At 35.8% G+C, this 16,862-nt stretch overlaps 1 protein-coding gene across 1 annotated transcript in view; it reads left to right on the top strand.

The window, feature by feature from the left end:
* LOC128921555 (dendritic arbor reduction protein 1-like) overlaps nucleotides 1-15,623 on the top strand; it is a 39,562-nt gene extending 23,939 nt beyond the window's left edge. Inside the window, exons 2-3 of the mRNA XM_054229524.1 lie at nucleotides 14,020-14,494; nucleotides 14,915-15,623. Of these exons, the coding sequence (XP_054085499.1) occupies nucleotides 14,457-14,494; nucleotides 14,915-15,179 (303 nt within the window). The 5' untranslated portion in view covers nucleotides 14,020-14,456 and the 3' untranslated portion in view covers nucleotides 15,180-15,623. The remainder of the gene's footprint in view (nucleotides 1-14,019; nucleotides 14,495-14,914) is intronic.
* Nucleotides 15,624-16,862: the final 1,239 nt, after the last annotated feature.

Genomic DNA, 16,862 nt, shown 5'->3' with positions numbered 1-16,862 from the left:
AAGTACTTCTACGTAAGTATCTACAATGTGCTGTGGTGCTGGAGACAGCAAATGGGCAATAAAAGTGTTCAGCTCGTGCGCATGCGTAGAGTGTGTTAAAAGCCAAAGAGGCGTAGGAAAAAGTCTCGCGCCTTTGCCGTTGACTGCGCTTACGTTACGCAGACACACACGCACACGTGAACACTTCTTGGTGTTTGTCTATATTTTTAGAGGTTTTAGTAATAATTTGGCATTTATGTTTGCTACAAAAATTTTCATAAGAAGACATTACATTTTGGTGCTAAATATTTGCGGTGGTGGCTTTCTTTCTGGTATGCCAAATTTCAAGCGAAAGGAATGCCAAATTATGCTTATGATTGTGACGTTTGCACCTCCTTTCATTGTTACCGTAAAAGCATTTGACCTTTTAGCATTCTGCAATTGACACTTTGAACACGAATTTTTGCACTACACAACTTCAGAGTTTATAAATTTCCGTGTTAATTTGAGAAATGATGAAAATTTATGCATTAATAAGCCCTAGTGTCAGTATGATGTCGAAGCTGAGTTGTTATAATGTGCGGTGTAGTGCCAATGATTTGTTGGAAACTCATGCGGAAAGTCAATAAATCGGTATGTGGCATGCCACGCGAGTTTTTGAATTTTGTTGCATGTTATTTCTAGTTGTTTTATGTTGCTTTATAAATTCTTTCGTTTCTGTTTTTATGCTTCGAGTCTTTCGCTTTGCCTGTTGACATCGATTGCTGTTTGATAGTCATTGTCATCTGCGTTTAGAATGCATTGTAATTCTGCACAAGAAAAAATATCTTTATAGTTGACCCGTTGAGAAATTTACAGCTGCAGGTTTGATGAGCCAAACTTGACATTTCTTTAATTTTGTTAATATTTTTTGCAATTTTGTGAAAAGAGAATATTTACATTAAAAAAACTCATTTAAAAATAAAAAAGAATAAAAATGTATATAATACTCTTCATCGCAGTAAATACCAGTTCATGAGAATTCTTTTCTTTTATGAAAAATTAATGTAATATATATAAGTTAAAACTTTGAAGAAGATTTTTAGAAGTCACAAAAATAAATTAGACGCTAATTTCACTCTCACCCAATGCTTTAGCCATCTGTTGGTGTAAATATGAATCGTAATTTGAACTCATTAAATATTTCTATCAACAATTTGCTTAATTATTGGATATTTATTAAATTATATTATTGGAAAATATATAAATTAATATATTTTATCCTAAAATATCCTACACAAAGACTTTTCCATTGAAAAATGTCCAACAAGCCCTCTCTATAACATAAATATATGGCTCAAATCTCAGCATAAAATTCTAAATGTTCGTACATACATATACATATACAGTGCGCTCGCCGCTCATTCCATATGCCGCATGCATCATTTCCCTACTCACGTGCTGCGCATGCGTATGAGATCATTTGGGTGCGCGAAACAAGTGCAGACACGACACAATGGACAGAAGTAAAAATAAAAGAACGCAGCTAAATATATCAACTACAGTGTACAACTAGCAACTGTCATGTGCACATCATTCATTCATATGTTAATAAGTATGTATGTGTATATGTGTGATTGAAGTGTCTATGTTGGTAATCATGCCAGAAAGACCCTCATTGGCATAAAATTAAGCCACATTATGTTTTTATATGAATATTATGAAAAATATTTCTACGCTGCAGTGCCGTTAGCGCACATGTCACACTTACTTCATAGACTGTTATCGACGCTCGACACTTTGCTAAATTCTTGGAGATATTTATAGATAAATTCACATGTTTTAATAGTAATCGAATGTAGCAGTAGAACATTTTTTTTATTAAAACAAATTTTGTAATTTGTTTGCCTTGTAAATAACTGTGAAAAAAAATAGAAATGAAAAATGGTGGCAACTTTTTAAGACGCCAGTCTGCATGTTTTTTGTCAAGCGAATTGAGTTGAAAATGGAAATTATGTAAACGTCGAACTGGCAAAGCAAACCATTTATGAATTATTATTTGAGCTGGATTTGCGTTATGCTTTGTGTGCTGCAGAGATGCGAGTTATTTGCAATTCACCACTTTTATTGCATGTGCTATGTTGTTGTTGTTTTTCTGTGTAGTAAATTTGTTGCTGGCGGTGCTCTTCAGTGCTTTTTATTCAGAAAACTGCATTTGAATATGCAATATGCGGGTTATTTATCTTTTAATTAGAAGTAAATAATGACGACTTCATAATGTTAGAAATGAACAATTAATTGTCGAGTTTAATTAATAAACAATTTATTGTTAAATGTTTTTTCTGCTCTTGTAATTGAAATATTTGCACATATCAGTCTTTCCAGTCTTTCGAACATTATAATATATTTTAATAGTGACCCATTAATATACGCTTGGTACAAAAGACGAACGAACTTGTTTTCGAATTACAAATAAAAATACAAAATTCTGTAAATTCGACTATCCAGACCACCAAAACTATATTTTTTAAGCACAGTTTACCTACATTTTCGAAATCGAAATTTAAAATCGAAGTTGGAAAATGGGTTTTTTGGAAAATAAATACAAATTTCCTTTAACTAACTACACCAAATACATAAATTTTGTCAAGCAAATTAGTAAAAATTAAATTTACATAAATATCGGTATACCACCAATTATAAATAACCAACTGCAATACAATATATGCCAAAATTGTGTCGCCCTCCAAGAAAACAATGTAAATTTATGTGACTTAATGATTTGGTAAATCGATATCCAAGGCCCAAAAGCAAGAAAAAGGCTAAAAGCTAAGACTTCAAAACCATAGCAGAGAGAACAGCCAAATAGGCAACAAATTAAGCGCATGGTAGGAAACAACAATAAATATAAAAAACTTTGTATGCCATAAAATGCAATGTCAAGCGACCCGAAGCACATGCATGCATATGTAAGCTTAAGTCCTATACACACATATGGTACATGCTTGAAAATGATAAATGACCCAGTAGGAAAGGAGTAGGCAGAATTTCAAACATAATAATCTGGTATGAATTTTTATTTAAGAATAGCGGATACAATTAAGTATTATATCATCAAAAATATGATATTTAAATAAAATATAAATATTGCATGTTTGGTTCAAAAATAAAAAAATAAAATTTTTTTATAAAAGTTGTATGAATATTCTACGTAATGATTGGCATACAAATCTGGAAATTTAATACAATATATGCCAAAATCTTGGTGTTATTTCTACACTAAAGTATCTTTTGATTAAAATTTATTTTTATTTTTTTTCAAAAAACATTGTTATGTTTTTTTAAATAATATATTAACAATAATGAATTGTAATAAAAATCGTATATTTTTACTCAAACCTTTGACTTTTACTTCAAACTGTCTTCCTACTTCAATAAGTTTTACACTCATTTCCTACTGTGTCTAATGTTGTGCCTTTAATACCTATACACTTATGCTGTTAGCGGTAATAGCTTGCATTTCATATTCAATTTACGAGCTGCGTTAAGCTAAATCGTATTTAGCTTGTATTCACGTGCTCTTTTGTATGTATGTGTGTTCATATGGTCGTCAGCTTACCAAAAATATATACAAATTTAGCGCAGCTAATGTCTCAAATATCACAACCATTGAAACGTCACCCCAAATAGCAGAAAGAATTTTTACTCTCATGTGACATTTGCTGTCGATTATCATCATTGCCTGGTTATGGCACTGATTAGGCCCAAAGCTGCATTTGTAATATACATACAAACATACCAGCGTATGCACATACATAAAGGGTGATTTTTTAAGAGCTTGATAACTTTTTAAAAAAAAAAACGCATAAAATTTGCAAAATCTCATCGGTTCTTTATTTGAAACGTTAGATTGGTTCATGACATTTACTTTTTGAAGATAATTTCATTTAAATGTTGACCGCGGCTGCGTCTTAGGTGGTCCATTCGGAAAGTCCAATTTTGGGCAACTTTTTCGAGCATTTCGGCCGGAATAGCCCGAATTTCTTCGGAAATGTTGTCTTCCAAAGCTGGAATAGTTGCTGGCTTATTTCTGTAGACTTTAGACTTGACGTAGCCCCACAAAAAATAGTCTAAAGGCGTTAAATCGCATGATCTTGGTGGCCAACTTACGGGTCCATTTCTTGAGATGAATTGTTCTCCGAAGTTTTCCCTCAAAATGGCCATAGAATCGCGAGCTGTGTGGCATGTAGCGCCATCTTGTTGAAACCACATGTCAACCAAGTTCAGTTCTTCCATTTTTGGCAACAAAAAGTTTGTTAGCATCGAACGATAGCGATCGCCATTCACCGTAACGTTGCGTCCAACAGCATCTTTGAAAAAATACGGTCCAATGATTCCACCAGCGTACAAACCACACCAAACAGTGCATTTTTCGGGATGCATGGGCAGTTCTTGAACGGCTTCTGGTTGCTCTTCACCCCAAATGCGGCAATTTTGCTTATTTACGTAGCCATTCAACCAGAAATGAGCCTCATCGCTGAACAAAATTTGTCGATAAAAAAGCGGATTTTCTGCCAACTTTTCTAGGGCCCATTCACTGAAAATTCGTTGCGTTGCTCGTTAGTAAGTCTATTCATGATGAAATGTCAAAGCATACTGAGCATCTTTCTCTTTGACACCATGTCTGAAATCCCACGTGATCTGTCAAATACTAATGCATGAAAATCCTAACCTCAAAAAAATCACCCGTTATATAGCAGCAGAGTCGGCTTTTGATTTCGTGCGTTCGCGTTGCCATTAATGACATTAGCTGATGGCCAGCTGGGGCCACCGCTGCTGTGGTACATCACACAAATGAACTTCCAAACAATTTTTGAGCTTTTAAATGGTTTGTAACTAAAGGTTATTGCAACAACAACGCAAATGGTCAGTAAGTGAAGTTGTAGCATCGTTGACAGACGCCTGTTTGACAGTGCGACGCACTGTGACATTCAACGGAGTTTACGCATGCGCGAACGCACACACATGACAGCAATATCTTCTAAGCATTGGCGATTCTGTCATGCATCATTTGATCGCGCAGCATCAGTCTGTGTTGCAAGTGCGTGATATAGCGATTTGGCGCACGAGTGCGCGCGCGCAGGCCAACAAGTCCAGTGGCGTGTCAGACAAGTGCAGACTGAGTGACTGACTGAGTGAGTGTATTAAATTTATTAGTTACAAAAATGGTGATAACGATATCTTTAATGCGCGCATTCATATCAGATAAAATAAAATAACAATTTTAAGAAAAAATAGAAAATTTAAAAATAAAACAAAAAATTAAACAAATGAAATCTGTTTGCTGTTGTAAGAAAAATTGCATTATTTCGCATTTATTTGTTGGGTTGTAGACACTTGCGCGCACCACTTTCCGCATGCACCAGCGCTTTACTGCGCTTCGATCGCGTAGCCCGTTAACCAAGCGCTGCTCTCAGTGTTGTTGATGGGGGTTGATGTCATCAGCAACAACACCAAAAATAATAAACATGCCAAGCTTACTATTGTATATAAGCAACAGCAATAGCAAAAAGCTACTTAACGCGCCTGCGCGCACAGGTGAAACGTTTTTCCCAAGCACGTCTGCGCCAGCATTGTTGCTACTCTAATACGACTGCATATACATTGGCAGCTCTCACCTCCACTGCAACGCCTCTGCCGCCGAGTAGCTGGTGCGCATGCACGTTCGGCCGCAATGCAATTTCTGGGCAAGTCTGCCATCTTTCGAATAACTTGATCTGCAATAAGATGCCAGCGCGTCACCACCACATTCAGCTAACTAGTAGTCAGCAGCTTAGTGCAGAACCAACTAAGTAGTAGACAATGCATAGTTGCACTGATTAAGCAATGAGCAAGACGCGCACACTACTGGGACACTCACCCGACCAACTGAGCATGCGCACAACTATTTAAATAGCTGGCGCGGCAGACAGTCGGTCACTGTTGGTGTTGTTGTTCATTATTTTCTAGTTTTCTTATTGCGATATTGTTTTTGTATTTTGCTTGTTGTAACTTATTAAGTATCCGTACGTACGTACGCACTTAAGTTGCACGTCTATCCATGGAATTCGGCTAGAGTGAATTTTTACGACGCGGCATCTGTGCAGAGTGTTCATTAGAATTTTGCAGGTTTTTATTTCGGTTATTATTTTCACTGCACTTGCGTAGTTATTGGACATGCTTATAGGCGGCACGTAGTTGTTGTTGTTCTACTTTGGCATACTATCTCAGTTTATTGGTCGCGGCCGTATTCTTCCTGTAATTTGCTTTGGCTTGTTGTGCTCTGTTCTCAATAATATAAATGCAATATGTGCTCCTTCAGCTTAATGGTCCAAGTTATTTACAGATTTTCATTAAAGTTGTTTTGTTAGAATTAAAATGTGTTTTTTGTTTAGTGTAGCTAGATACTTTAAGTGAGTCGAGTAAAGTCGAGTTTTCCAGGAGATTAAACAATTTTCTGGGATTATTAAGATATTGGAGGTCGATAACAGGTACTCAACTATTTTTTTGAAAATATTTGTATCTTTTACTTTTACCTTAGAAATCGAATTCGACTATTATATGAAAAAGTTTTATACGTGGACAGCTGAACAATTTATTTTTATACATTTTTCAAATCGCCAAATTAATATTGCACTTAAAAATAGTAAAAATACTATTTTACCCACAATTTGCTAAATTAAAAAATATTTCAATCTAAAAAAAAAAAATATTTTTTCCAATTTTAAAATTGCAATATTAAAATATACTCTACTTACTCATAAATTGCGCGGTTGCGCGGCGATTGCTCTTAAAACAAAAGTCAGCAGCCGCAAACATGCAGACCATTTACACGTCTCACGAACGAATTCGGCATTAAATTAACGGAAAACATTTGCCCAAATAAACTCGCTTTTCACAGTGCCCAAAAGGCAAAGACAAATCAACAACCTGTTGTACTAAATCATTAAATAATAGTGAAGTGAGTGACGGGATATTCGCGCCGTCAATCGAAAATGAAAAACTTTGCTGTTATACCATCAGCGAGGAAAGTGGGTGAGCGCCAGAGCAAGGCTGTGGATGGACGACCGTTTTGTTAAATTTGGCAGCTTGAACGTCAGCGTCTTGGAAAATCGTGCACGCCATACAATTTATGTAACTTTTTGTACTCCAAACTTAATGACATTATCATCATCATCACCCCGTAAAAGAAAATATGGTGTAATGCCAAATGACCCGAACAAAAATAACAATGCCCTGTGAAGTGAAGTGGTAGACATGTTTTCTTACTTGCTTTTTCTGCTATTTATTCATTGTTGTTGTTAGTCAATTGAATTGAAAGTCAAAATTAAATAACGTGACATAGAAAGCGCATAGAAGGTGGAAGATAGAAAGAAGCGACACAACAAGCTATGGCCCATGTGTATATAGAAATTAGTGAACAAAATCATTTTCTTACTATATTGTTACACTTCCAGTTTTTTCAATACACTTTTCTCAAACAAAGTATTGTTTATCTTTTAGAAAAAGATTTTGTTGCAACATAGTTCACATATCAATAGCGTCCCCTCCATACACAATTACACTAAAGTGCGCTATTGAATATTGTTTTTATTTTTTATACTCTCGCAACAAAAGTTGCTAAGAGAGTATTATAGTTTTGTCCACATAACGGTTGTTTGTAAGACTAAACGAGTTAGATATAGGGTTATATATACCAAAGTGATCAGGGTGACGAGTAAAGATCAAATCCGGATGTCTGTCTGTCCGTCCGTCTGTCCGTCTGTCCGTCCGTGCAAGCTCTAACTTGAGTAAAAATTGAGATATCTTAATGAAACTTGGAACACGTGTTCCTTGGCACCATTAGAAGGTTAAGTTCGAAGATGGGCGGAATCGGACCACTGCCACGCCCACAAAATGGCAAAAACCATTAATAAAGTTATGAAAATAAAATTTGGAACATAGGATCGCATTAGGTAGGGGTACATTTGAATGTAATTTTTTTGTAAAAGTGGGCGTGACCCCGCCCCCAAATAGGTTTTTTGTATATATCTTGCGAACCAATAAACCTATATAAACCAAACTTTCTGCAGTCGTTTCTTTTAGCCGTTTCCTTATACAGTCCAAAGAAATCGTAAAATAACCACGCCCACCTACCATACAAAGGTTAGGTTGAAAATGATCAAAAGTGCGTTAACTCACTAACGAAAAACGTCAGAAACACCAAATTTTACGTAAGAAATGGCAGAAGGAAGCTGCACTGAGATTTTTTACAAAATGGAAAATGGGCGTGGCGTCGCCCACATATAGGACAAAAACCATATCTCAAGAACTACTCGACAGATTTCAATGAAATTCGGTATATAATATTTTCTTGACACCCTGATGACACGGGTGGAATATGGGCGAAATCGGTTCACAACTACGCCTACTTCCCATATAACTCAATTTTAAATCCTTCTGATTCGTTCACTTTATAATATATACATAAGGAACCGATAAAGATAGCGAAATAAAACTTTACACAAATACTGTATTTTCGATGTGACATCAATTGTGGAAAAATTGTCAAAATCGAACCATGACTTTTCAAGGCCCCTGATATCAAACATGAAGAACTCAGTGCCTAAGGTTAATTTTGCACTGAAAATATAGGTAAATCTCTAAATAAATTGCGAGAGTATAAAATGTTTGGTTGCACCCGAACTTAGCCTTTCCTTACTTGTTATTTTTATTCTTGGCACTAACAGCGCAATGCAGACAAAGCGGTTGTTGTTGTTTCCATAGAAACTAAATCGAAAAAAGGAGAATCGTGACATAGCTGACCTTTTGAACCGCATCACAACAATGTGTCTTTTTCACTTTGGTCTCTATCAACTGAGCTGTTATGCCGACCCGCATCCCCACGCGTCTTTTGCGCGCACGGTGACTTCTGAGTGCCGCTTCCTTTAAAGAAGATGTTGATGGAGAGCACCTTTATCTTCGTTGTTGTTGTTTATGCAATAAAAATCGATTGAATTTTAGCACGAAATCAAAAGTACGAACACGGAAGTGAAATCAATGAAGGGAAATAGCTGTTGTTTTGATAGAAAAGAGTTGCATACAACATGATGAGTCAAAGATTGAAGTGTTAAATACTGATAGGGCTCGAAGAATAGAGAGTGAAGCTTGCGAAAAATGTACTCAAGGTAATTTTTTCATAGATTTTGAAATGTATAGGTATGACGGGATAGAAAAGTTTATAAAAAATATACTTTTAATTTCGAACTAATTTGAAGTATTCGGTCCACTAACACCTACTTCGCCTACTACCCCATTTGAAAAATTCTAATTTGTTTTCTCTGCAACCAACCATAATTCTGCGCTCATTATGCTCAAACATCAACAACAAACGATCAATATATCTTGTAACACGAGTCAACTGTCAAGTTCTGCTGTCGTCCCACACGTGTGTATGTGTATTGTAATACATTTTTCTTTCTTACTTTTTTTTTGAAATCCAGACTCTTTAGTTTGTTTATTGCCATGCTGCTTCTGACTGTTTTTTGCCAAATCTTCTGACAAGCGCAAATCTGCGCAAGATTTGTTGCTTCTTTCGATTTGCTACCGTTCTGTATTCGGGTCTATGTATTACTGCGATGCGATTGAGCATGCCATGTTGTTGCTGTTTTTTTTTCTCTACTATTTGCATGCAAATGATCGACTTAATGTGCACGGTTGTTGTTGTTGTTGTGAGACCATGTTTCGGCTTCACAATGTCTTGTCTATTGTCTTCATTGATTTGCTGCAGAAATAAATATTTGATATTTGTTGTTGTGTCTGAGCAGTAGCTGCGACAAAATAACAGTAGCGTTGGCATGGAAGTTCAGCTAACAAATGTGTTGTGTTGCATGGTGTCTGGGACAATTGGTAGCACCGCATAGCACAGACATGCAACAATGCTTGATTATTAGGACACAATGGCGTGTAAGAATTTATTACGCGGACGTCCACCACCAACACCAACAACAACATCATCACCAATATTGACAACAACAACATCAGCGCTGCCTGCACCGTTGCCATAATGCCCTAAAAGCAATTTTGCACCAAAATGCACAATAATATGCAACGGAAAACGAAAACTATTATTGCAATGAAGGCTAAAAATATTAGAATAAACATGCAACTTAATTCAATTCATTTTCATTTGACGCGCTGGTCAGCTGGCTCGGCTGCTGCACGACTTGCGCAGTGCTGTTGTAATCGCCATCGTTGACGCAGCTGCATAAATTTATGCAACCAAACCTAATAACCAGAAATATGCGCATGTAAATTAATACATACACATGTAGATATAGCCTGGCAACCGAACAACTGCTGCCGCTTTTAGTATTCTATGTGTACCATTTAGATATAATAAACAATTTGTTGTTGTGTCAATCAACTAATTTTTATTGATTTTTTGGAGCTTGCAGAGGGCACCAAAATATCCTGCAATTTGTCACCTAAACAAATTGAAGTTGTTTTTGGTTTGCTGAATGATTCTAGAAGGCTTTCTTTTATATTCAGTATTATTTTGTATGGAGTCGTAGACAAAACGGTAGCCAAATCGCTGGTTAAATAATAAAATGTATTTGCATATTGAACGTTTTTATTTGAATCACATATAGTTTCTAGCGAGATGGCTTTCAATACTGAATAAAAGCGAATTTTAACATTTGTAATAAAATGAGGCTTAGTTTGGCGGCACAAAAGACTTTAGCTCGAAACTTAATTAAGAGAACTTAAATGAACAATTAGTAATTTCGGTATGTTTGGTTTGTTTGAGGTCTGAAAGTTACAAGAATTTAAATAAGAATTGAAATTGAAAATTTTATAAATTTTTCAGTAACTCAGAAACTATTAGATAGAATCTAAATATAATATACATTTTAATCCAGTATTATAAATTTAGTATTGACTAGGAAAATTTTAAATCTACAAAACTAAATTTATAAGTTAGTAAGGGGACAGAAAAATCAATGATGATTTTTTAAATATATTAAAAATACGAAAATCAAAAATAATATTCAAAATTCATGTAATATATGAAAAAATTTAAAATAATATCGAAAAAAAGTTTTGTAAAATCAGACGACCATCAGAAGTTGTCACCAGATGAAATTACAGACGCAGCTCATTTTGTTAATGAAGCCTTACTCAGCCAGACTCGTTACAAAATACTTTTTATTTAAACTTACCGTAAATAACACTTTCCAATAATAACCCAGTAATGTGTATTGCCACTGATTTATTTCCCTGAACTCCGGTGCGCATACGAAATTTGTCTTAGTAGACACACACGCTTCTAATTGCGTTTATTTATTATATATAAGTTACACTTTAATGACATCTGGGTCAACAAGAAATTCATAAAATTCAATAATTTATCCCAAACAACATTTGCAAAGCTATATTTCTCAGATCATTGCCTCAATTGAGCTTTGCGTCATCTCGGACTCGATTTAATTCGGGTTAACTGCTTGAATCTATGCCACAAATGTCAAGAAATGCATTAAAGACATAAACATTTTAATTAATATTGTGCAGCCAGAAAACTCTAGCAACTGACTTGACTGTTAACGGAAGTGCGCGTGCAACAGAGTAGGGGCTATCATAGCGCTACTAGTTAGATTGCTGACATAATATGGCGAAACATGGATGATAGTTGATTACATGAGCTCAGCATTTCAATTAGTGCGCCAAGCCGCGCTTGCCTCTTTTTTCTCTAGTTCTAGCTCTCGCCGGAACACGCGCTTAAGCGCCGATAAAGAACTATAAGAATGAGCGCGTGGCACATTTTCCATATGTATGCATACACATATCTACTGTTATAATGGGCAAGTTGTTTTTATTGTTACTGCGATAGGTAGGTAGGTAGGTAGGAGTGCTGCCATATAATTATATGGCCCAATTAGCACTAGATGTGCCATTTTGATGCACTATTCGTAGACCTTATCATTTACTGTTCTCCCGTTTCATCTTTCCGTTCAAACTACTTTGTGTTTTCGATGAAGCTACTTAGGTCCGATATGCTTTTAGTGGATATCCATTCAAGGCTTGTTGCCTGATGTTCTCCAAGTGTCCTGTGTCTGATCTGTGATAGGGCTGGACATTCACAGAGAAAGTGGAATATTGTTTCCTTATTCCCCTCTAGTTCACAGCCTCGACAAATGTTATTATAGGGTATGCCCATTTTCATTGCATGTTCTCCAAATGGCCAATGACCCGTTAGAGTAGCTGTAAGTCTGAAAATACTTTTCCTGGACATATTTAATAATACCCCAGATCTAGTCTTATCATATTTTGGCCATATCTGTTTAGTTATTTTGTATTTTGTTGTATTCTTCCATCTGTTCTCTGCTAATTGTTCAAATTGTATGTTGAGCTCTCTTTTGATTGTTCCTAGCGGGCATGGTATTGGCATAGCTTCGGATTCGTCTAAAACGGCTCCTGCTTTTGCCAACTCGTCTGCCTTTTCGTTACCGAAGATGTTCCTATGGCCGGGAACCCAGACCAAGTCTAATTGTACTTTGTCTTTCAGAGTGCTCAATGCCTTCTTGCAGTTATGGACTACGCTGGAGTTAGTCAATGGCGTCGACAAAGTTAGGAGCGCCGCCTGACTATCTGTATAGATTATTGCTTTTTGTATCCTCTGGTAGTTAGCCAATAGAGCTTCACAGGCCTTCTCTATGCCCAGTACTTCCGCTTGGAAGATGCTAGCCAAGTTCGGTAGACGGAAGGAGCGAGAAATTTTAAGATCATCGGAGTATACACCTGTGCCTACTCCGCCATCAATTTTGGACCCGTCGTATAGACTGATATAGTATTTTCCTCCCTTATTATACCTCTTCTCCACTCTCGTCTAGAGGGTATCCTCACCTGGAATCCCCTATTGAAGTCTAACTCCGGGATAATGAAATCTGATTTATTGGCATTTACTTTAACTCTGTTCAGAATGTCGCTATGTCCAAGTTTTTCTGTTTCCATCCACCTAGCTCCTTAATTCTTATGGCAGAGCATGCAGCTATTTTATGGATATGGATGTCTATGGGTGGTTGGTATAGAAGCACATTAAGTGCCTCGGTCGGGCAGGACCTTAAAGCACCTGTAACTCCTACGCAGGCTGCTCTTTGTAGTACATTTAATTTCCTGATATTATATTGTTTCTTTAATGCAGGCCACCAGACCAAAGCTCCATATGTAAGAAAAACTCTTGCGATAGCAAAACTCTTGTATTCTGATTATAGTTGTCTGCAACATGAGCATCGTTAACGTCAACGGCGCAGCGAGTACGTGACGCTTTCTGAATAAACAAATAAAATCAACACAAAAGTTAACGCCTGCCTTCTGATGTGACTTCAGCGCCAAGGAGCAGCTGAGCCGCATGTTGCATGCTTTAGCAGGTGAAGCCAAGCGAGTATTGCTACGTGATGCCGTTTGGGTGTAATTTAAGGTGGTAGTGGCGACAACAAATTACGCGCGCTGTCAATAAAACGAACGGCAATAAAAACGCAAAATGAATGAACTCGACGCAAGCTGACCAATGGTTGCTTGGCAATCTGTGTTGTACCACAAGATGTAAGCTACAATACCGATATTGGCATGGATAAACACGCGAGGCGATGCGACGCATGTGTTGCCACACTGCGGATGTTATCGACAGTGGTGTTGCAGCAACAAGAAATTTAACACCTCAGCGGACCAGATGACAGCTGCCACCGATGCCATGCGGTCATTAGTTGCGACGGCCAAAGCGGCGACAACATTAATTGCTGTGAGCATTACCTTCATTAATGTGGCAAGAATGTCCGTTTTATGCTGATGTTGGCTGGTACAACATTTGGCTTTGGCGGAAATTATTCTCTTCCACGGTTAATGAGCTGAAGCGCGCATACCTATACTATATAATAAAAATTGGCTTAGTAGTAAAATATATTTACATATTTTTGTTGCAAGTAGTACCGTTATTTATGAATAATTTACTTAATATAAACTATTTTATTTTCTCCTCTCTTTCAGTCTCCGAATATGACTATCGACATGAGATAGGATGGGTAATTTTCAGTACATCGAACCAGATGTTGACCATGAGCAATATCCGCTGCACCGCATCATCATCAGCAACACCGCAAAGCAATCAAAGTAGTATAAATTCTCTGGATCATTGTCAGCAATAGCAATTACAACAACACAATACCAGTAGTAGTAGTAGCAATCATGAGCACTCCGGCTATGTGCAACATTCATGTGCGGTTTATGTACCCGCTGACACTACCACCTCACAGCACGTTTATGAGGCGTATGACAATGGTGCAACGGTGGCGTATTAAATAGCCGCGTCATATGGCTCGACTGGTACGGCAGAGTCGATGAGTGGGGGCAGCCGATAAGGAATAATTCGGTGAGTTTTCCGAATGCGCTCGTGTTCAAAGATGACGTCAATGGTGGCAACTTGAATGCGAGCTACGGTTATAGTTGGCAAATCAACAATCAGGTAAGTGTACGCTGTTGGCGGGAGATTTCATATTTTAATGCATGAAGAATGAAGATGGTGGAAAACATTTTATTACTCAATAGTGTTTAAAAAAAAGTCCAACAAAACATAATCTAAGAAAAAAAAGTATCTAGAAACAATTATTTGGAATAAAATTAAAAACTAAACTAAAAAAGTAAAAAAAAAAATTGCTGGAAAAATTTATATTACACAATTTATAAAAATTTACATTTGAACAAATTCTTTAAAATATCAGTAATTTTTATAGACTTATATATAATTTGTAGTACAGTCTAATAATTATATACAATTAAAATAATCAATGATATTGAAACCATTATTAAAATGGATGAATGTAGTTCAACTACAATACAATTATCTTTATCGCCTCCACGTTTTTTTGCTTTTTCTCATCTGCAGTCGTAACACCCCAAACAGGCCACCACCACGGAAGAACTCACCGCCGCATCAGCAATCGCAGCAGCAACATGACCAACCAACACAATTAAATCTGCAACTTTGTCCATCTGCTGCATCGACCGGTTATAATTCAATGGCAGCGCAACTTATATTTTTGAAGCCATTAACACCGCCCAGCTCAGATCCCGGAAGTCCGGATAGTTCAATGGTAGCGGCAGCTATTATTTATAAATACATAAATGCAATCTTTTCATCTTTTTTTTAAAAATGGTATGAAATATTTTTTGAAGAAATAAAGTGTCGAAATTCGATAGTTAGGTCGTTTCTCTTTTATCTAAATTAAAAAATAAACAATAAATTTTACTTATTGATCATATCGGCTCACACGAGTATACGGAAATAACATGTAATTTTGATATTTAAATTTTATTTTAATAATTATTTATTTTATTTGCAGAATTTAGCATTTTTTTTTTAGTTTACAATAATTATGATTAGTTTGGCAATCGGAGCCGTAATTTCGTTTAAAATGCAAAATTAGCATTTCAGTTGGCGCCAGCTGTCAACATTAGTGCAACATTTATTTGATATTTACAGTTTTTTTTCAAATTAATATAAGATTTAAGCTATAAGCTAAGCTACCCAATTAAGCTGCCCAAAAGTGACCACTTGTTGAATTCATATTTTGTATGTGCAACCAAGAAAAAAAGTAAACGACGATTTTAACACATTACATAACTTGCGTTTTACTTTAAATGTCCAACTTTTTTTTTTAATTTTGAGTTAATACACATAACCGGATGGATGGCGGTCGTTTTGGTCAAACCTATAATTTCAGAAAATTGTCACTTAAATGGTTATACCTGCAGCAGCAATTATTTGAACATCAATGTTTTTGATTTTTTTTATATTCTTTTCTAAACGGTATTGCCAAATTCTCGTCGTCTCAGCACCGGTTCAGTAGCCTCCATACTGCAGCGAAATAAAAATTTTAGTCATTTACGTTTGAAGTGCGTCTTTTTGTCAAAGTAGTCGCGTTGCTGCTAAACTGTAGCTGCTAAAAAAAGTATTTGTTGACTGTATGCTGCTAAGTTCTCGAGCGGATGCATTCACCTGCCAGCGAGTCACCAAATTTTTCAAGTATTGGACCTTTTCTCTTTTGCTTTACATATACTCGTACGTATGTATATGTATAACTGTATCTAAACAATTTCTTCAGCTTGCAGCACTGGATTAATGACAAATGCGCAGACAAGCGATACCGATTGCGCTCAAATACCGAGGAAAGCGATAATTTTCCTTAAAAAAGTGTTAGTGTTGTTTAAATGAAGTAATTTCAATAATAATTTTGTGATTTAATTGTAGTTAAGAATACTTTTCGGAATAAAATATTTTGTGAGAACAAGTTGTGAACCAGGCAATTGACTTATATAAAGGCAATTAAAGTATATTTTACATAAAAATTGTTTCAATTAATACATTATATTTATTTTGGTTATATAAAATTTATTACAATATTTTTTATAATTTTGGGTATTTGAGTGCATGAGAAATATATTTATATTCAAGTACTCCATTACTTCTGTAAACAAAAAAATATTTCTTATAAAATGAAATATAAAAATATTTTTTTAATAAATAATACATTTTTCGTGATTTTCTGAATGTTCTTATAAAAATAAAAATAAATTCTGAGATTTTTAATAAAAATGTTGTAATTTTTTATTTATAATTTCTTAATTCAAAACAATAATTTTCAAGAAAATATTTCAACATTTTTATTATACACCCGAACTTGTTAACATTTAATAGTGTACTAAACACTTTTATCTCAGCATTATTATGCAACTAGCATATTGGCATTAAATCTACATGCCAACATTATCGCCGGTTAACTGCACAATTGGCGCTTAGCCAAAGCGTCAAACACTGACAAAACTGCTACTTT

The sequence above is a fragment of the Zeugodacus cucurbitae genome, chromosome 4 (genome assembly GCF_028554725.1).
Source record: "Zeugodacus cucurbitae isolate PBARC_wt_2022May chromosome 4, idZeuCucr1.2, whole genome shotgun sequence".
Classification (NCBI taxonomy): domain Eukaryota; kingdom Metazoa; phylum Arthropoda; class Insecta; order Diptera; family Tephritidae; genus Zeugodacus; species Zeugodacus cucurbitae.
The sequence above is the reverse complement of the archived record's forward strand: the minus strand, read 5'-3'. Positions and strand labels throughout refer to the sequence as shown.